Below are 23,065 nucleotides of genomic sequence, written 5' to 3'. Positions count from 1 at the left end.
TGGTAGCTTGTTGGTAGCTTATCTCAATACTTGAGAGAATCTCACTTATCATGTCTCCAAAGTTTGCAGAGCTTCTATTTACTACAAAAGTAGTGTTTGAGGGGGAAAAAAAAAGATTTCGGTAGGATCTTGTCTGAATGTGGTTTCTACAAACTCATCTGCTATACTGAGTCAGTGACATAAATATATCAAATGCTTTCATCTGAATGCTTGAAGAAAAGTGATTTTAAACAGTGAAATCACTATGAATGCAATAAAACAAATTCCCAAACCAAGCAATAAGCACTATTTGCTCTGCTCTATCCCAGATGGGTGTCAGGGGTTCTCCAAATTGCCCCTTTCTCATACACCTCAGACCAGAGACCACGGGTGGTGAGTGAAACAGTCCAAACATTCAGCATTTGGGCAGTCGGGATGGGGATGGAAACCGGGGGCATCTCTCCTGCCTGTACTATGAACATTTTCTGGAAATGCTTTGTGCTATCAAATTCTCTGTCCTGGAATCATTTCATTAAGGACAGCAGTTATTGGGGTTGAATTTTTAAGGCTGTTCTTCAATTTCTTTCTTTCTTTTTTTTCATTCTAGCGTCTGCCACTCTCAGAGTACTTCAGTCCAAAATTTAAGTCAAACTAAAAATTTTTGTAGGGGCTCCTGGGTGACTCAGTCGGTTAAGCATCTGCCTTCGCCTCAAGTCATGATCCCAGGGTCCTGGGATGGAGCCCTGCATCAGGTTCTCCGCTCAGCAGGGAACCTGCTTCTGCCTCTCCCTCTGCTGCTCCCCCTGCTTGTGCTCTCTCTGTGTGTCAAATAAATAAATAAAATCTTAAAAAAAAAAATCAAAAAATTTTTGTAACAGACATGTAATGTCTTTTCTTCTTCTCTCCTCCTTCCCCCTGGCTTTACTGAAATATACTTGACATATTGCTTCTTCTTTTCTAAAAGGGGAGAATGAAATAGACACATGTGAACAGTTCAGCTTTCATATTCTCCTTATATGTTGGTATGTGACGCAGTTCAGACTGAGGTAAATATAAAGTTTTGGCACTCAAGGATGGATAATACAGCTAGCAGTATAAAGTACGATTTCCATATTTTATTGAAAAATCAGAAGGAAGAAGAAACATCTCTTATTATTTCCCAAAATAAATAAAGTAAAACTCAACAGAATAACAAGAAGGATAGGGGAGTTTAAGAGACTTCTCTAAGAAACTGATAGATCATTCAAGCAGACAAATTTGTAAGAATTTAAAAAACTTGAATAAGTAAATTAAAAAGCCTGATGTAAGAGAATACTGCACCCAATAAATAGAATTTATTTTAAGAAGACATTTTTAAAGCACAAAACTAACATTTATAAAAAACAAATGAATGCAACGTATTTTAAAGGGAGTGTACAGAGACTATAGATTCTTCTCAAATTCACATGAAACATTAGAATTCATAACAATTCTCAAATATTATCACACAGATAAAATTCACTAACATCAATGTACTTAAATAAGAAATCAACAGTAAAAGGAGGCAAAAACCAATATACTTGAAAAAAAGGAAAACACTCCCAAATAACCCATGAGCTAAAAAGGTAATAAGAGAAATTATAAATCTTTAGAACTGAATGACTATCAGAATACATAAATATCAAGAGGTTGGTAATCAGCTCAAATGGCACTTAGGCGTAAGTTTATAGTTTTAAATGAAATTATTTAAAAGAAAAGAAGATACTGTGGCACTGCCAGACACAGGCTTGCTTGTAATTGTGCTTTCTACTACTTTAGATGTCCTACAAAATGGGTAAGAACATTTGCCAATTTACACAGAACCTGTCTGCGACAATGGCAAGTTTCTAAACTTGTAGCTATTTACTGAGATTATGTGATAGCATCACTATCTAAGTCAATAAAATACATTTCTTAATTTCAAAAACTTACCTGCCTTTACTATTTTTAAACTAAATTGTAATAGTAATGGTACAAACATCATAAACAAACATTCTAATTTTTCTTGACGTAAGAGGTAGTTATTAATACTTTCAAGCCTAGTAGTTTGTTTACTGTTTTCTCCTCTTCAATACAATTTTCATTATTATCATCTCTGAAAAATGCCATGAGAAAGCAAGGTTATCTGAGGTTCCAAGGTATTACAGAGTTTTTTCTTGTTATGCTTATTATCTTCGTATTTTCTGAAATAAAAACAAGAAACCTGTAACATCTAGAAATAACATTAATTCACAAGGATATAATTATTTTCATGAAGATTTTTGATAACGTTCTTTCCTTATTCTATCCTTTTGACCACGCTTTCCCCTTATAAGTAGAGAAGATAATTTTACATTGGTGAAAGACACGATTCTTAAGATGTATTAGACAATATCAGTTTTAATACTGTCCTGGCGTTAAAATTTTTGGAAGTAGACTTCCGTCCCTGGGATACCTGGGAAGTCTATATTGTTGGACAATCATTTAAGCCAACAAACATAGATAAGGTACAGATATTTTTAAACATTCACTTTATTTTTATTTTTATAATTTAAAATATAAATATTGAAAAGATTTAGGATAACAAAGTAAAGACATAATAATCTTTTAACACTAATATATGAAAGAAAATCAGAGAGTAATATAAAATTAGAACTGGAGAAATTTTGCTGTGAATATACTATGAGTACTACATTTCATATGAAATTAGTTTTGAATTTCTTGTTAGTCAAAGGGAACAAAAATATCCATAATGGGCAAAAGGAATCATGACAATTCTTTGGGAAGAGTATCTTTTTTCTAGCTCCAAATTCTAAGAGAAAGTTGTCACATGTATCTTTACATAGAAAAGAAACATAAAACTTGAAATAACAGTTTTGAAGAAAATGCAAATATGCCATATATCATTCTTTAATAAAAGTCAAAAGCATAAACTCAAATAATCCAGTTAAAGCATTTTGATGGGAAATATCCATCTACTTCTTTCCCTCCATCACCTCCAATTAGGCACCTCCAGATTTAGCAACAGCAATAAACAAATGGGTAATACATACATACCAAAAGAAAAAGTTATTTTTTAACTAAATTCGAGGTTAAGTGGGATATCCTGTATTTTATCTGGTAACCCTACTTCCAACACCTCGAAACACCCCAGTACGCTGCAGTAAAACAAAAATAACTTTTCATGTAGGATGAAGCACTAGCAAATTATAGAAACACACTATTCGCTTGCTTATCAGCAGAAAAGCTTTATCTTTTTTTAAAGATTTATTTATTTATTTGAGAGAGAGAGCGCGGTGGGGGGAGGGAGGACAGAGGAAGAGGAGAGAGGGAGTCCCAAACAGACTCAGCGCTGAGTGTGGAGCCCAACAGGGGGCTCAATCCCACAACCCTGAGATGATGACTTGAGCCAAAACCAAGAATCAGACGCTTAACTCACTGTGTCACCCAGGTGCCCCAAAACTTTAATTACTTTTGAGTTTTCAGAAATTATTCATACAGAAATATTTTAGTTGTTTCTAAAAGAAATTTTTTATTTTATTACAGATTTAGGACATGAAATGATAAAGAACATTTAAACTGATGACATAGGCAAAATTTTTAAACTTAAAACCTAGAAAATTTATCACTAAGACAAGTTTTTCGTTTATTAAATTATTTTTAACTACAAGCTAGATGAATAGAAATAAACCAAACTATTTTTTCTCCTTAATGAGCTATAGAAAATTTATCTTGCATTTTAAAAAGTTTTATGAGGGGTGCCTGGATGGCTCAGATGGTTGGGCGTCTGCCTTCGGCTCGGGTCATGATCCCGGGGCCCTGGGATGAGCCCCACATCGGGCCCCTGGCTCGGCAGGGAGCCTGCTTCTCCCTCTCCCCCTGCTCATGCTCTCTCTCTCTCTGTGTGTCTTTGTCTCAAATGAATAAATAAAATCTTCAAAAAGAAATAAAAATAAAAATAAAGTTTTATGAGAAGTGTAATATATAATTTAACTGATTAAGGAACAAATTTTACATAAAATTTTTTTAAAGACTTAAAGAAATGAATATTAAGGAAAGCGTAGCAACACAAGTGTTGCTAGTTGGACCTGGTTAAAGAAAAAAGGGTGACATTTATCTCGCTGAAGTCATGAATGTAAATTTTATTCTACTTAATAAAATTAAAATTTGAGGGGCTCCTGGGTGGCTCAGTCGTTAAGCATCTGCCTTCGGCTCGGGTCATGATCTCAGGGTCCTGGGATCGAGCCCCACATCGGGCTCCCTGCTCGGCGGGAAACCTGCTTCTCCCTCTCCCACTCCCTCTGCTTGTGTTCCCTCTCTCGCTGTGTCTCTCTCTGTCAAATAAATAAATAAAATCTTTTTAAAAAATTAAATTAAAAATAAAATTAAAATTCATAAAAAGTTGAAATGTAATATCCGAACTCTTGGTTCTAGGTGGTGGACAGCTAGACCCCACCGAAATGATAGGAAATGAGCAGAAAAGATGTAACTCCAAACAACGTAAAGAATGGAGGGGGCTCTCAGCTGAGGAGACATTTAATCAAATTAGCAAGACATATAAATCTGATGGAAGAGTGGGGACTGACAGCGGAGCTGAGAAATCTGTGACCTCAGCACCAGGAACAGGGCTAGAATGGAGACAGCAAATTCGATGAACGATGGGAGCGAAACTAGGCTAAACCTAGAGAAGGAAGTGGGTCTGTGTGAGAAGTACCCACAGCCCACAAAAGTAGCAAGGACTTTACGTCCCAGGCAACTCACATACAGACTCTTCTCTAAGGAAAGCTGGATGTGCCACCTGGATGTAACTAGCTCAGGCAGTGCATGAACTAACGCCCCAGAACAAAACTCTCTATATTTTGGCATGTTGTTGCCCATTCTCTCAAACCACTGGAAAAACAAAACAGAAAAACAAAAAACAAAAAACTCCAACACAAAACAATCACAACCTAGTCACCCGCATACTCTAAAACAGAGTTTGTAAGCCAACAAATTCTACCCATGTACCAAAAACTCTCAGGAAATCTCATTCCTTTCAATTTTATAAAGGAATATGAAGATAGATGCAGTGTCGGGGGAGGGGACAGGAGGAAGAGGAAATAAGTTACTCATATTGCCACCAGACAACCAAGAATCTCTAAATATTTGAGAGAAGTGTGCAACCTAACAGAGACAGATCAAAATAGACAAGCAGATTGATCTGGTCACAGAAAAAAACAGCTCATTCAGAATACAGAAGAGAACTTTAAAAATGTTTCATGAAAAGATCTAATACTCTGAGATTTGAGGAAAATTGTATCCACAAAACAAGTAGATGGTAGGAAAAAAAGGAACAAAATAAAAACAAAACATTCATGAGAAAAATTTGTCAAGGAACCCACCCTAGTACATAGAAAAACAAGTGACATAAATAGTAAATAAGGGGCGCCGGGGTGGCTCAGTCGGTTAAGTGTCTGCCTTTGGCTCAGGTCGTGATCTCAGCATCCTGGGATCAAGCCTCAGCCCAGAGGCCCATGTCTGGCTCCCTGCTCCATGGGGAGTCTGCTTCTCCCTCTGTTCCTTCCCTTGCTCATGTTCTCTCTAGCTCTCGCTCGTGTGCTCTCTCTCTCAAATAAATAAAATCTTTAAAAAAAATAGTAAATAAAAGCTATGACATATAGGAGATCAATTCAGTAAGTTTAATATTTGATTATTCTTTCAGAAAAGAGAACTTAGAAAAGAAAGGGGCAAAATAATTAAAGTCGTAATATGCTATCAACTATTTGTGTCCCCTTCCTCAAATTTATATGTTGAAGCCTAAGTCTTCAGTGTATTTGGAAATGGGGGTTTGGGGAGATAATTAGGTCCAGAGGGTTCATGAATGAGTTTAGTGCCTTCATAAGGGGATAAAGAGACTAGAGCTTTCTCTACTCTTGGCCATGTGAGGATATAGTTAGAAGACACTGTCTACAAACCAGTAAGTGGGCTCTCACCAAAAGCCCCCATGTTGGAACCCTGATCTTGGACTTTCCAACCTCTGGAACTGTGAGAAATAAATTTCTGTTGTCTAAGCCACCCAGTCTGTGGTATTTTTGTCTTAGCAGCCGAAACTGACTAAGACATAATAAAAATGAATAAGTATCTGAGCTAAATATTCATCTGTACTGCAGGAAAAATAATGTGGATAAATAAAAATTAGTAGCATAAGCATATTATTTAGCAATATAAAGAAAACTACCAGAGGCATTTAAACCAGAACTGATGAAATGTCATTGCCTCTGGTGAGTGAGATAGGGCTGGGGAAGTGTAGGGGGTTGTTGCCTTTTATTATAAGCTCCTCTTTTTATTCATTTTTAGCCAGATATGTGCATATTGCTTGAAAAATATAAACAAAGCTAAAAATTTTATACAATTAAATTTAATCCATTCTGAAATACAGCCTTTGGGAAGTGAAAGGGGTAATCCATTCTGCAACTCTTTCCTCAGTTTGGAAACATCTAATTTTAAATATCTAAAAGTCTTAGCAAATGGACAGCTCATTATTTCCCTGAAATTGTTTTTGATAGTGAAATGTGGTTGCAGTGGAGGATGCTGAAGGCATTTCTAATCCCTAACGTGGGAGGGAAACTATGAGGTGGTGGTGGTCTTCTTGTTCTTGAAGGAAAGAAGGGAGACATTCTGAAAGGAGCTAGTAAAAGAGAAAGACAGGTGACTGAGAGCATAACAGATACAGGTTCCTGGGAAATTTGCCAGCTGAGGTATCTTCTTCAAACTTTTGCTGATCTCAGTCCCATTAAAAAAAGAAAAGCACCTTTTAATGTGAGGCAGGTCTAATTGAAATGCATAGAATGCAGGGTTATCTTCATGGAAATGCACCCACATTTCCATGAAGTGGTCTGTGTATAAATAATGCATACTTTTGATTATACATTATAGGCCTCTTTTGCTGTTGAAGTGTCAAAAGGTAATTCTGCATGAACACACTTCCATCCATATACACCATGCAGATGGAATGTTAAATGGAAAGCAGATGAGACTGGACTAGAAGGGGAGGAATTCAAATTCCAAAACACAAAGGAGCCAGCTACTAAAAAGGTGGGCATGGCTCTAAGGATGACCCAAGCTCAGAGGTGGTGGATATAGGGCAACAAGCAGGGACACTGGAATTAGCTGCAGAGTCACAGTTGGGATATGCATGCTTATGCCCAGCAGCAGACATCAAATGACCATTGCCCAGCAGAGGCATAGAGTATGGGTGTTTGTGGAGAAGAAAACAACACCCAAAAAGAATGGGGTCTTCCCTACTCAGAGGAAAAGCATCTGTACAGAGTGAGCTGTAGACTGCCCATTCCTCCCATAAATACTGGAGGAAGGCTACAGAAAACAGACTCAACATTCACAGATAAAACAATAGAGAGTCCCAATGAGTAAGAAACAAAATTTCAGTTGGGGGGGGGGTGGTGAAACACAAGCAGCAGCAGATCCTGAGAAACTAAGGCCAGTCAAGGAAACAGATGACACTTGGGGTATTCTGAATAAAGAAATCAGGTTCATGAAGCTAGAGTAAACTAGAGGTGAGCTCAACTGTTGGAAGGATTAGGGGAGCAAAGGTCAAGAAGCCACTTCTGGAAACCTGGAAATCCTCAGCAGAACAGCGGCCATTTTCAGAACCCTGGAAGCCAGGAGAAGCCACCCGTGGTCTCAGCTGGCCAGGCAGCAAGTGTGAACTCAACTTCCTGTCCAGGCGTCTGCTGCCCTCTCGGCCACCATCTTCCAGGTCTACTGGGAGTACCTCTCACTGACAGAATCTAACACGGCACTCTGTGAGGGAAAGACATTCTGTGAGGTGTACTCCCCCAATTCTCCCCCGAGAAGCAGAGAGTGGAGAGGAGGATGGCAATGATGCAGAATTAACAGACACTAAGTATAGGCAGCAGTTAAAGTAATGAATTACACATTACATAATATACTACTGTTTAAGTGTAATTGATTTTCTCTGAATGATAGGAAGGATATTGTGTATATAAAAAGAATCAACTGAAAGTCCTGGAAATTAAGATTTTCTTTTTGGAAGTTCAAAAACAAATGAGGCAAAGAGTAAAAGTTCGAGAATGAACTAGCAGGATGCCTCGGAAAGATGGCAAATCAGACACAAGTATTAACTTGCACTCTTTCTAGAAATCACACTTAACCATAAGGGCCAGTTGAAGATACATGATCTTACAAACAGAATGGGAAAGCAGACAATGGTAACCAAATGGAGGTGTGAGAGAGCTGTGTCTCAAGCAGCCAGTGGGAAGCAGAGAAACACAATCCGCAGGGCAGAAATCCCCACTACTGCTAGAAACAGAGGTGAAGATGGGGCAAAACTATGAGGATGGCTTGCAAGTCGCAGCAGTGGATAAAGCTCTAAATATCTTCTCCCACCCCACAGATCCAAGCAATTATCTTTTCTTCACTCCTGAAGGGTAATTCTCTGAAAAGGCAAACATAAGGTATGTATCTAGACTCAAACCAGGGTAAGGATAATAATGATAAACAAGACAAACAGGGGCACCTGGGTGGGCTCAATCCGTTAAGTGTCCGACTCCTGATTTTGGCTCAGGTCATAATCTCAGGATCATGAGATCTAGCCCCCCGTCAGGCTCCACACTTGAATGGGGAGTCTGCTTGAAATTCTCTCTCTCCCTCTGCCCCATAAATAAATAAATAAATAAATAAATAAATAAATAAATCTTAAAAAAAGAGAAAACAGAACAAATAAGTAAATATTGACAAAGTGAACACTGAAAGCCCCAGCTATCTTTGCCCACTTGGCTCCCAAATTCTCCAGCAATTTGATTAGCCCATGCAGCAAGACTGGGAGGCACTAAGGTGATTTCCTGGGAAAGAACCTAGCCACTCCTCTGTCAGTGAAACTGATGGGTTCAGCCTTGTGCTCAGAGCCTCCAACCAGCTTTCTCCATTTGAACATACAATCTATGATCACTACATACCTGAGGAAACCCTTCAACAACTTGAAGAACAGAGAACAACAACATCAAAAAACTTGGGAGGAAATAGAAACTATGCAGGAGGAAGAAATTTTTTTTAAATCTTAAAAAAGAAAAAATTATTAAAATCCTCAGAGGGATAAGTGGAACTATTTCAATCATAAAATAAGAACCAAGTGTTATAAAAGGGGACAATGGCATTAGGAGCACAAAAGGGGTTCTTAGACATTAAAGCTATAATAGCAAAAACAAAAGCCAACCAATCAATGAAAACTACCCCAAAAACAAAAAAAGCACCAATGAAAAGGATATAAGATGAAAATCAGAAAAACTTTCAGAAAGTGAAGCAAATAGAAAGAAAACAGGAAAGGGAAAGTAGGGGAGAGAGAGAGAACATCAATCCAAGGAATCTAACATTTGAAATAAGGTTCCTTAAAAAGAATATAGAAAATAGAGGAGAAAATTTATCAACAAAGTAATTTGTGAATATTTTCCAGAATCCAAATATGAGTTTTCAGATTAAAAAGCCCTACCAAATATCAAGCACAATCGATAAAAATAGACCCATACCATCATCATGAAATTGTAGAACCCTAAATACAAGAAAAATGTTAAAGGTTTACAGATGGGAAAATTGTTCTTATACCAAGAAACAGGAATTAGAACGGCTTTAACTACTTTTCATTGGTTACACTCTTGAATACCTTCAAAAATAAGAATTCAGAATTCTTTGCCTAGCCAACCTAACAATTAAGTTTGACAGACGGCATTCATTTTAAGATGTTTCAGTTCTCCAAGAATTCACCTCCTACACTATCTTTCTCAAGAAATTACTGGGGGGGTGTGCTTTACTAACAAACACGTGGACCAAGTATGATACATATTTGGGATATAGAAAACAAGAAAATCAACCCCCTGGTTCCTAAAATATCAGCTAGAACTGGTCAGAAGGCTGCAGGAGGGATATTTTTCAAGATTAAGAAACAGTAGAAATGCAGAAAAGCATTTGACAATATTCAACGTTCATCCATGATTTGTAAAATGTTTGAATATACTAAGAACAGATTTAGATAATTCACAGGGCATCTAAGGGTGAATTAGTGATACGTACATTGAAATAAAGCCAATTTAAAACTCCAAAAAAAAGTTGTATAATAAAGGAAAAATAGAGCATATTACATAGTTTAAGTGTAAATAGCATTTATATTGTCATTATAAAATCATTGAATACTGAGCTAACCAATGATGTAACTATATGGACAGGGTGGAGGTTTGGGTGGAGTGAACTCTATCAAAGTTAAAATCTTTCATTCATTAAAAGAAAATGAAATTAAGAAAATGAAAGAACAAGCCGTAAGTTGAGACTTGTGGTCAGCCTGTATATGGAATTATAACAATTCAAAAATAAACAGGTGAACAACCCAATTTTTTAAATGGGCAAATACTTAACAAGACATTTCACAAAATATATACATACATTTCATTAAAATCCACATTTCGTAAAAATGTGTGTGTATATCTGTATACACACACACACATACACACACACACACAACTAGCACATGAAAAGATGCTCAACATCAGTGGTCATTAAAGAAATGCAAATTAAAATCATAATGAGATATCAGGATCTGCCTTTTCTAGCATTCCATACAAATTGAATCATATAGTCTTTTGCATCTGGCTTTTTTCATTTAGCATAATGTAATTTTAGAGATTCATCCATATTGTTGCATCTATTGATAAGAATGAGGCTTCAGGGGATCCTGGGTGGCTCAGTCAGTTAAGTGTCTGCCTTCAGCTCAGGTCATGATCCCAGGGTCCTGGGATGAACCCTGCATTGTACTCCCTGCTCAACAGGGAGCCTGCTTCTCCCTCTGCCCTTCCCCCTCCTCTTCCCTTTGCTCATCCTCCCTCCCTCAAATAAATAAATAAAATCTTAAAAAAAAATGAGGCTTCAAACTCAGATCTATTGTCTCCAAATTCATTGTATGTCTACAGTATATGATAAAAAAGGAAAAGAAAATACTTATTCATTCTTCTAAAACAAAATACTAGAGAGTATATCAGAAAGTTATCTGTATAAGATTTTAAAATACACAAAACATGATTATAAAATAAAGCTAACAAATATCTGATAATTTTCTATATATCAATTTTATACTTACCACTATATTATCAAAGGCTTAAATTTTTTTATATGATATAGTCCTTTATCCACTATGAAGAAAGTTGAGAACTAAGATTAATCCTTATTATGCCGTTTTTTCCAAAGAATGATGCTGATCATTTTTAAAGAAGGTATTTGAATTATGAAACTCCTAATAATAAATATCCTGTTAGAAAATTTTAAAATAATATAATTAATTATAACAATTAAAATAATATAAATTTTAAAAATATACAATCACATTTGACATACCATTAAATTGTTATTTATTTCTATTTTACATGGAGTGAGGCATAAAAAAGGACAAAAGCTAGATTATAATATCAAAATATGAGTGATTAGATAAATATTCTATTCTGTTGTGAATTTACAAAGGTAAGGTTAAAATAGCTTATCCAGCAAAAAATACAATGGAAGAAAAGAGTCTCATTATAATAGCACCAACAAATAGAATGGCATAGATCCAATTTCTTTCTGCATCACCTGCGGCTATGTTTTATGTATTTTCACGGTGTTATTTGTTGCATGAAGATTTATAATAGTTAAATTTTCATTATTCCTGGCACTTGTTTGCTTTGTTTAATGAACACTTTTAATCTAGAATTTCACTTTGCCTAATTGCTAATAGCTAACATTTACTGAATTCACACTATGTTTCAGACAGTGTTCCAAAGAGTGCAGTGCAATAAATACATGGAGATAAGGAGTAGAAAAGGTGGAAAGAGGGCAAGTCGTAAAAAAATGAACGAAATGATGGGAATATGTGTATGTGCATTTCTCTCATTTCACTTGACAAAGGATTAAAGCAATCATTTGCTTTGTTGTGTGAAGAAACTAAGAAAGGAGAGATTTCAAAGGCTGAAAACATCTTAAGGATCATCTAATTTAAGCTTCTCTTACAGATGAAAAAAGCACAGAGGAGTGTTAGGGCTTGCCCAATATCATGTACACAGGTCACCATAACTAAAAACTAGTTGTTTTGACTCTGAAGTCTTTGCTTCTTCTACTCTACCAAGATGCTAAGTCAATGACAAGTAACATTGCTTCCAAAAAATGATGGAACATTAAAGACTGATTAAAAATCAAACAAGACTGAATTTTTGTTGATATGGTAAACAGTGATCTGAAACAAGAATGTTGATACATTTAAATTCAATAATAGGAGCATTTTATTTAGAAATATTCTTCTAGGGCGCCTGGGTGGCTCAGTTGGTTAAGCAACTGCCTTCGACTCAGGTCATGATCCTGGAGTCCCGGGATCGAGTCCCGCATCGGGCTCCCTGCTTGGCAGGGAGTCTGCTTCTCCCTCTGACCCTCCTCCCTCTCATGCTCTCTGTCTCTCATTCTCTCTCTCTCAAATAAATAAATAAAATCTTAAAAAAAAAAAAGAAATATTCTTCTATAACTTTAAATATTAGACTAAAATAGTGAATTTTATTATGATTTTTAAAACATGTTTGTAGTCATTACTTGAACTGCACAGCTGGTAAGAGTAAGGCAAAGAAGTTTACATACACTGGATTTTTCTTACCATGACAGGTAACTTGGGTCTTGAAAAAATGATTGTTCTTCACAACATATAGTTGTCATAAGATAATTATGTTTGAACAACCATATTTTATTCTGTTTTCATCACTCCTTTTCTGAACAATATTTTATAAGTTAATGAGAAATTGTATTAATATTACTCAAGATACATTTCAAAATCTTACTTTGGAATATTGTTCTATTCCAGGGAATGATGACTGTATACCCACATGCTGGAAAAGAGAAGGTTTATATCGAATACGAATTTGCTTATTTCGTTCTGCACATTTTTCCTAGGGAAAAATAAGAGAAACAACACTCTTCTGTAACAACCCAAACACTCCTTTTTATTGCATTTATGGATGGCAGAATTTTGTATTATATTAGTTTTTGCCAGAGTTTTATTTTAATATTTAAAAATTAAATAAAACTTTCTTAGCTTTTTCTTCATAAGAATAATAAAACACAAGTTGAGATATAAAAAGGTTTTAGTTAAAGCATGTTATTTTCCTGAACTCTGTGTTAGAAAATCAGGCTACTGTTGTACCAACTATAATTTTCTGCTCCCTTCCTTTTATTTCAATAACATAGATGAAATTTTTTCGTATTTTTCTATCCACTTCTCTCAAAGTACATTATTCTTTCTCTTTCTATAGTCATTAATTCCTACACTGAGTTACATTCTCCTTAATTTCTTCTTAAGTAAAAAAAAAAACATATAATTAAAACAAAGAACCAATATTATACTTTATGGAAAAAGATTTGGTTAATCTCATTAAAAATAAAAATAAGAGAGATGACCTGTGACACCATTCCTATTAGAAGCAAACATCTCAGGAAACAAACTGAGGGTTGCTGGAGTGGGGGGTGGGATGGGAAGGATGGGGTGGCTGGGTGATAGACATTGGGGAGGGTATGTGCTATGGTGAGCGCTGTGAATTGTGTAAGACTATTGAATCACAGACCTGTACCTCTGAAACAAATAATACATTATATGTTAAAAAAAAAAAAAAAAGAAGATAGTAGGAAGGGAAGAATGAAGAGGGGAAAATCAGAGGGGGAGACGAACCATGAGAGACTATGGACTCTGAAAAACAAACTGAGGGTTCTAGAGGGGAGGGGGGTGGGGCGATGGGTTAGCCTGGTGATGGGTATTAAAGAGGGCATGTATTGAATGGAGCACAGGGTGTTATACGCAAGCAATGAATCATGGAACACTACATCAAAAACTAATGATGCAATGTATGGTGCTTAACATAATAAAAAAAAAAGAAGCAAACATCTGAAATTATTATGATTGTTGAGAATTATTTTACATACTGTATACATAGAAAAATTCATAAAAATGCATCTCAAATTTATATACTCAATTTTTTTTAAAGATTTATTTATTTGAGAGAGAGACAGAGTGAGAGTGTGTGTGCGCTTGCGCAAGCAAGCACCCAGAGGGGAGGGGCAGAGGGAGAGGAAGAGACAGAATCTCAAGCAGACTCCCCACTGAGCACAGAACCAGATGTAGGGCTGGATCTCATGACCCTGAGATAATGACCGGAGCCCAAATCAAGAGTCAGATGCTTAACTGACTGAGCCAACCAGATGTCTTTTTTTCCAGTATAGTTAACATAATTTTTATTCCAGTATAGTTAACATACAGAGTTGGATTAGTTTCAGGTGTACAATGTAGTGATTCAACAATTCTATATATTATTCAGTGCTCATCATGGTAAGTGTACTCTTAGTTCCCCTCGCTATTTCACCCATCCCCCCACCTACCTCCCTTTGGTAACCTCCAGTTTGTTTTCTATAGTTAAATCTATTTCTTGGGGCGCCTGGGTGGCTCAGTCAGTTAAGTGTCTCTTGATTTCAGCTCAGGTCATGATCTCAAGGTTGTGAGGTCGGGCTCCACGCTGGGCATAGAGCCTGCTTAAGATTCTCTCTCTCCGACTATGGACTCTGAGAAACAAACTGAGGGTTTTAAGGGGGGTAGAGGGATGGGTTAGCCTGGTGATGGGTATTAAGGAGGGTACATATTGCATGGAACACTGGGTGTTATACGCAAACAATGAATCATGGAACACTACATCAAAAACTGATGATGTAATGTATGGTGACTAACATAACATAATAAAATAAAATTAATAAAAATAAATAAGGGTTAAATACAAAAAAAAGAAGAAAGATTCTCTGTCTCCTTTTCCCTCTGACCCTCCCCCAAAGAGTCTATTTCTTGGTTTGTATCTCTCTTTTTCTCCTTTGCTCATTTGTTTTGTTTCTTAAATTGCACATGAATGAAATCATATGGTGTTTGTCTTTCTCTGATTTTTTTTCACTTAGCATTATACTCTCTAGTTCCAACCATGTTGTTGCAAATGTTAAGATTTCATTCTTTTTATGGCTGAATAATATTCCATTGTGTATATATATCACATCTTCCTTATCCATTTATCTGTTGATGGACTCTTGGGCTGCTTCCATAATTTGATTATTGTAAATAATGCTACAAAAACATAGGGGTGCATATATATTTTCCATTAGTATTTTGTTTTTTCTGGGTAAATATCCAGTGTGGAATTACTGGATCATATGGTAATTCTATTTTTAATTTTTTGAGGAACCTCCATACTGTTTTCCATAGTGGATGCACCAATTTACATTCCCACCAAGAGCACACAAGGGTTCTTTTTTCTCTACATCCTTGCCAACACTTGTTATTTCTTGTGTTTTTTATTTTGGCCATTCTGACCAGTGTGAAGTGCTATTTCATTATGGTTTGATTTGCATTTCCCTGATGATGAGTCATGTTGAACATCTTTTTTTTTTTTTTTAAAGATTTTATTTATTTATTTGACAGAGAGAGACACAGTGAGAGAGGAACACAAGCAGGGGGAGTGGAAGAGGGAGAAGCAGGCTTCCCGCCGAGCAGGGAGCCCGATGCGGGCCTCGATCCCAGGACGCTGGGATCATGACCTGAGCCGAAGGCAGACGCTTAACGACTGAGCCACCCAGGCGCCCATGTTGAACATCTTTTCATGTATCTGTTGGCCATCTGTATTGCTATTTATTTATTTATTTGAGAGAGATTAAGAGCTCGCAGACAGAGGGAGAGGGAGAAGCAGACTCCCTGCTGAGGAGAGAGCCTGACGTGGGGCTTGATCCCAGGACACTAAGATCATGACCAGAGTCGAAGGCAGACACTTAACTGAGCTACCCAGTCGCCTCCATCTGTATGGCTTCTTTGGAAAAAGGTATATTCAGGTTATCTGCCCATTTTTAATTAGATTGGGGTTTTTTTGGTACTGAGTTGTATAAATTCTTTATATATTTAGGATATTAACCCCCTTTTCAGATATATATTATTTGTAAATATCTTCTCCCATTCAGTAGGTTGCTTTTTTTTATTTTTTAAAGTAGCAGACTTACTTAAATGCATTTCTACTCAGTACTAACATGTAGGAAAATATTAGATTAAATGACTGTTTTTAAAACTGTAAACTAATTAAATAATCCTGGGTTAATTTAATTTGAAACTGAAGTCAGATAAATTAGTTGAGGAGTTAAACTTTAGGAAATATTCTAAAATTTGCTAAACTATTAACAGAAGTACCAATGAGATGGTATTATCAAATGCTGGCTTCCCAAAATTACCCCCCAAGTAACCTGTTGATAAAGAAAAACTGAGTTCATTGCTTATTACAGTAAAGAAGAAACTACCTTTGTAGTGTCTATTCAAGTCTTGTGCCTATTTTTTAATTGGGTTGTTTTCCTGTTAAGTTTTGAGAATTTTATATATATTCTGAATACAAATCCTTGTTGTATATGGAGTTTACAAATATTTCTTCCTAGTCTATGGAGTCTTACCCTCTAACAGTAAAATTTACAGTACAAAAGATTTTAATTTGAATGAAATCCAATTTAGCAATGGAAAAAAAATGGATCATGGTTTTAGTGTCATGTCTAAGAATTCTTCCCCTGGCCCTGGATCCTAAAGGTGAATTCTATACTTTCTTCTAAAAGTTTTATAGTTTATGTTTCATATTTAGATAGATGATGTATTTTGAAATAATGTTTGTATTAAGTGTGATATTTAGGTTGAGATCATATACAAATACATAAACACACACACACACACACACACCTTCAATTAATCCAATACACATTTGTTGAGAAGACTATTCTTTCTCCATTGAATTGTATATGCTCCTTTGTCAAATATCAATTGGCCATATTTTGTGGACCTATTTCTGCATTATCTGTTTAGTTCCATGGGTCTATTTGTTTAGCTCTTTACCTATAAATGTTTGTCTTGCTTACTGTAGCTTTATCATAAGATTTGAAATTGCGTAGTGTAATGCCTCTAACTTTATTCTTCTTTTTCTTTTTTTTTTTTTTTTTTTTTTTAAAGATTTTATTTATTTATTTGAGAGAGTGAGAATGAGAGAGAGTACATGAGAGGGGGGAGGGTCAGAGAGAGAAGCAGGCTCCCCGCCGAGCAGGGAGCCCGATGCGGGACTCGATCCCGGGACTCCAGGATCATGACCTGAGCCGAAGGCAGTCGCTTAACCAACTGGGCCACCCAGGCGCCCCCTTCTTTTTCTTTTTTTTTTTAAGATTTTATTTATTTATTTGACAGAGAGAGACATAGCGAGAGCAGGAACACAAGCAGGGGGAGTGGGAGAGGGAGAAGCAGGCTTTCCGCAGAGCAGGGAGCCCGATGTGGGGCTCGATCCCAGGACCCTGGGATCATGACCTGAGCCGAAGGCAGACGCTTAACGACTGAGCCACCCAGGCGCCCTTTATTCTTCTTTTTCAAAATCATTTTAGCTAAACTAGTTCGCCTTTTCTGAATAATTTTAGAATTAGGGGCACCTGGGTGGCTCAGTTGTTAGGCGCCTGCCTTCAGCTCGGGTCGTGGTCCTGGGGTCCTGGGATCGAGCCCTGTGTCGGGCTCCCTCCTCTGCTGGGAGCCTGCTTCTCCCTCTCCCACTCCCCCTGCTTGTGTTCCCTCTCTCACTGCATCTCTGTCAAATAAATAAAATCTTTAAAAAAAAAATTTTTAGAATTAGCTTGTCTATATCTACCATAGAAAATCCTGCTGGGATTTTGATTGGCACTATTGTTAAATACATAGATCATTTTAGGAAGCATTTGCATATTTACTATACTGAGCTTTCCAATCCATGATCATGGTATGTCTCTTCCTTTCATCAGCATTTTTAAGTTTTCAGCATATAGATAACCTACATATTTTGTTAGACTTACACACACACACACACACACACATACATATCATGATATTCTGTCTTTCATTTTAATATTGATAATTTATGTTTTGAGTTTTCTTTGAAATTTCTTCAGAAATTTATCAGTTTCTTGCTCTTTTCAAAGAACCAGATTTTCGTTTCATTAATTTTCTCTACTGCCTTTATGTTTTCAGTTTTGTTTCTTTCTGCCCTCAGAGGTATTGTTCTCTTTCTTCTGCTTGATTTGGGTTTATTTTGCTCTTCTTTTTCTAGTGACTTAAGGTGGAAGCTGATATTATTTATGGGAGATCTTTCTTCTCTTCTAAGATAATGATTTCTTCTAGGACAAATTTCTCCATAAGCAGTGCTTTAGCTGCCTCCCACAAATTTTGTTAGGTTGTATTTTCATTTCATTCAATTCAAAGTATTTTCTAATTTCCTTTAGAGACTTCCTCTTTCACTCACGGTTTATTCAGGAGTGTATTGTTTAAACTCCAAGTGCTTGTAGATTTTTCAGTTATCTTTCTGTTATTAATTTCTAATTTTATTCCATTGTCAAATTTTAGTTTCATTTTTTGTGATTACATCTTAAATTTGTTGAGCTTTGCTTTATGATATAAGACATGTCTATTTTGGTGAATGTTCTACACATATTTTAAAAGAATGTGTTTTCTAGTGCTGTTGGACATAGTGTTTTTAAAATATCAATTAAGGGGCTCAGTAGGTTAAGCATGGCTCAGCAGGTTAAGCATATATCTTTAGCTCGGGTCATGATCCCAAGATCCTGGGATCGAGGCTGCTGAGTGGGGAGCCTGCTTCCCCCTCTCTCTCTGCCTGCCACTCCCCTTGCTTGGGTACGCACAGTCTCTCTCTCTCTGTCAAATAAATAAATGAAATCTTTAAAATAAAATAAAATACCAATTAAATCCAGATGGTAGATGGTGTTGTTCAATTCTTTTATCTCTTTGCTGGTTTTCTACCCACCAGCTCTGTTGCTTACTGAGAGAGGAGTGTTGAAGTCTCCAACTATAACTATAGACTAATCTATTTTTTCCTTTAGTTCTGTCATCTTTTGCTTAATGTATTTTGATGCATACACTTTTAGGATTGTCATATCTTCTTGGTGATTTGACTCTTTTACCTATATATAGTATCTTTCTTGATCCCTGGTTAAATTTTTTGTTTTTTTCCACCAAAGTCTACTTTGATATTAATAATAGCTACTACAGATTTCCTTTGATTAGTGTCTGCAGGTATTTTTTTCTACCTTTTACTTTACTTTTATTTTTTTTTTAAAGACTTTATTTATTTATTTAACTGACAGAGAGAGAGAGAAAGCTAGAGAAAGAACACAAGTAGGGGGAGTGGCAGAGGAAGAAACAGGCCTCCCACCAAGCAGGGAGCCCGATGCGGGGCTTGATCCCAGGACCCTGGGACCATGACCTGAGCTGAAGGCAGCCGCTTAACCAACTGAGCCACCCAGGCGCCCCTACCTTTTACTTTAAAAAAAATATATTTTATTTATTTGAGAGAGAGAATGAGCGAGAGCACGAGCAGGGAGCCCAATGCAGGACTTGACCCCAGGACCCTGGGATCATGACCTGAGCTGAAGGCAGACACTTAACCGACTGAGCCACCCAGGCGCCCTCTACCATTTACTTTTAACTTATGTATATCATTATATTTGAACTAAGTATAGACAGCAAGTAATTGCATAGTGTTTTTTAATCCATTCTGATGAACTCTCTCTTAATTGGTATATTTTGGTTATTTATATTTGATGTAAATATTGACATATTTGGATTTACATCCATCATTTTACTATTTGTTTTTGTCTCTTTTTTTCTACTTTTCACTAAATTTGTGGCCTCTCATTACTTCATTTAGTACGTGTAAGTGTCAGTAAAAATTCTGGATACCAGAAGTTAAAAAATTAATGCACTCATCAGGTTTAGTTTGGTGAGCAAATTTTAGGGAATTACATTAGACAGATAGTATTTTCCTAAAATATTTTGCATTTAAAAGTAAAGAAATACTCACAGGATTTTCTCCTGGGTTACACATCTTTACCTGAAAAATGTCCCTCAAGAGCAAGTCTATGGGTTTATCTTTGTAGAACATTAAAAAAAAATGTACAAAGTCAAGTAAGTCCTCAGATTTAAACAGCTTTCCTATGGAGAAAAAGTAAACAAATACAAATAACTCTTGAGTGTTTACAAATCCAAATAACAACATATCATAAAATAATGCTTATATATAGCCATTCATTCTATTAGCATGAGAAAGGGCCAAAAAATCATTAAAAATTAAATATATTCCTTCAAAATAAAGCTTAAAGTATTCATGAAGTAGAAGGATAATAAAGCAAAATAATACATCTGCTTAAGTATTAAGGATTACCATTTCTGGGCAGGAAAGTGTGAAGCAGGTTTAGAATAGTGAATACTGTCAGGTAATCAAATTTGATAACCAATGAGATCAATTTTCTAAATCATGTGAAAGATACATACATAATAATTAAAAAGATAAATAAAATGAAAATTATAGGAGCTATAATCTTTTACTTAATTTTACAGAAACTGATTTATAACCTGACTTTTGTAGAACTTTATCTACCAGATTTTTTATGTTTAGTACTTAATTTTGATTAGAATACAGTATTATTTCCATATTTGAGCATCATTTTTATATGAATTTTATTTCTATCTTGTATTTGTGATTCTTAAATATTTGCTCTATTTTAAAGTAGGATATTTCATTAGGTCCAATTGCTTTTTTTCTAATATACTGCATTTTTAATTTTAAAATTAATTTTAAAATGACGTTGAAGGTATAAAATTCAGGTAAATTTTCACTTTAAAGTAAATAGTATAAAATACATCTAACCATTTAATAAACATGCTGGTAGAAAGTAAGCATGCTTCATTTTTTTCACTAGGAGCTGAGTCTGTATGGGTTACTTAATCAAATGTATAGTTGTATTTTAATTTTTTGGCACCCATTTATATAGTGACCAAAACAAGTGATTTAATGATGGAAACAGTTGATTCAGTATTCATGTTTTCCTTATCTGCTGTCAGTATGCTATAAAATTCTGTTCAGCAAATTCATATTTTTGGTAATATTGAGTAAGAAAATTGTTATTATTATAACAACAGAGAACAAAGCCCTTGTAAACTTAAGCTTAAATAAGACTTCAGCATTACATATATGTGCTCCTGTTCATTGTGCTCTTGTGATCAGAATGTGAATATTCTCTATCCTTCTCATACCTGACTTTGGCGAGAAAAATAAAAAGGAATTTATAGTTCATAAAGTAATGTATCAACAAAACACTTCCTCTTCAAGTTTAGCGGGTATTACTGTTACCTATAATTTTTCTTCTTATTTAAATCAAAGCTGAGCAAAAATCTTTGGGGTCTTAAAACTGGATTCCACAACACTTGATAAAAAATGTATGGGAAAGAAGGTGATCAAGTAAGTATATGAATAACAGATTTCATAAGCAGTCAGAGAAATGCTTTACACTCCTCCCAGTGGCAAAAAAAAAAAAAAAAAAAAAGATGTAATAGATAGAATCAAATGTTGTCAAGCATATGGGGAAACAGGAACCCATACGCACTGCTTAAGGGAGTATAAACTGTACAGCCAATCTGCAAAGCAATCTGGCTACACAGAGACACTGCTACTTTCATCCTCAGTGATCCTGCTCCCGGGGACAAATACGTCACTTCGTTTCTTTGTGGCAGCAGGGAATTGGAAGCAATTTAGGTCAACTACTCTGAGGATGGATAAATCAAATGGATTATTACATAGGGCTTATGCAACAGCCGTGAGGAACAATAAACTAAATGGACATAAATTGACATGTTGGCAGTTTTAAAATCTAGTTTTGAGGAAAAAAATGTAAGGGGCATGAATAGGCTTATCACATCACTCGTTTATGTAAACTTTAAACAGGTACAAACATGATAAACACCAAGTATTTGACATGGATACATGCATATTTATATGTATACTTTGAACAGAGTAGAGTGCAAACCTATTGGGGTGTGGGAGGAAGTGGGAGTAGGGACTGGGCATAAAATGAAAAAATAAGAGAGGGCTCCTGCATGAAGAAACGATGACGTGCACCATGAAATGAGTAAGGTCATTCAACTTGCTACCTCGAAGTTCAAATAAAAGGAAAAGTATAGAAGGAAGGATGGAAAGAGTGGAAGGAAGAAAAAGAAGTTTATAGAAGAAATTTTTTAAAAATCCCCTCTTGGACACAATTTTAGGAACTCTTCCGTGGTAGGGCCGATTCATATATTTTTACGCTTTTTTAAGTATGTCAGCTTTGGCATACTGGAAATTACAGGGAATTTAGAGTACGGGAGTCCTAAGTTAGAATTCCTTTCTCTAGAACTTTAATTCTTTGAGTTTCTATATAAACTGAAAGTATTTTTTATGTAAAATAGAGAAGTACACCTTAGTCACTGAGCCTGCAGACTCTCAGCAAGCACTGAGGTGGTATCTTCCTTACATTTTTATAAAATATTATGTATAAATCAACCTGCTAATTTATATTGTCCAGCTAGGAAAAAATTGGTTTAAAAATACATTTTCTGAAATTCAGATACTTGAATTTGATCTTATTATTAAATTAAAAGTATCTTTATAGAAATCATGCCATTCCTTTCCATTTATTAACAAACTGATAAGTTCTTAAGAACTTTTAAGATTATTGTGTGCTAAAAAATAGATACATTGCTTACCTATGAATCCAAGAATTGAAAACTCAATATAAAACCAATTTTTTGAAGTGATATTATGCACAAAATCTGTGATTTTTGTAAAGTACGTCTTCTTAGCTATGATATCATCTTCTAGCTGGAAAAAAAACAAAAAGTCATGAGTACCTTTGATACTTCCACTGAGTAAGTTGCATTAGCTTGAGAACTGAAAATACTTTAAATAGGATACACTGAAGAAAATGTTTTTATGAGGTTAATTTTATTTTTAGTTCAATTCGCTGAGGGTATTTTTTTTTTTAAGATTTTATTTATTTATTTGACAGAGAGAGAGTGGGAGAGTGGAGAAGCAGGCTTGCCACTGAGCGGAGAACCCGACGTGGGGCTCGATCCCAGGACGCTGGGATCATGACCTGAGCTGAAGGCAGACGCTTAACGACTGAGCCA

At 35.7% G+C, this 23,065-nt stretch overlaps 1 protein-coding gene across 1 annotated transcript in view; it reads right to left on the bottom strand.

Moving 5' to 3' along the window:
• Nucleotides 1-2,086: 2,086 nt before the first annotated feature.
• MGAT4D (MGAT4 family member D) overlaps nt 2,087-23,065 on the bottom strand; it is a 53,366-nt gene continuing 32,387 nt past the window's right edge. The window contains exons 8-12 of the mRNA XM_021679353.1: nt 22,643-22,757; nt 19,926-20,056; nt 12,831-12,938; nt 4,691-4,866; nt 2,087-2,180 (exon numbers count right to left, since the gene is read on the bottom strand). Coding sequence (XP_021535028.1) covers nt 2,087-2,180; nt 4,691-4,866; nt 12,831-12,938; nt 19,926-20,056; nt 22,643-22,757 — 624 coding nt within the window. The remainder of the gene's footprint in view (nt 2,181-4,690; nt 4,867-12,830; nt 12,939-19,925; nt 20,057-22,642; nt 22,758-23,065) is intronic.

The sequence above is a fragment of the Neomonachus schauinslandi genome, chromosome 2 (assembly GCF_002201575.2).
Source record: "Neomonachus schauinslandi chromosome 2, ASM220157v2, whole genome shotgun sequence".
NCBI lineage: Eukaryota > Metazoa > Chordata > Mammalia > Carnivora > Phocidae > Neomonachus > Neomonachus schauinslandi.
Note: the sequence above shows the minus strand (reverse complement) of the source record. Positions and strands in the feature narration are given on the sequence as shown.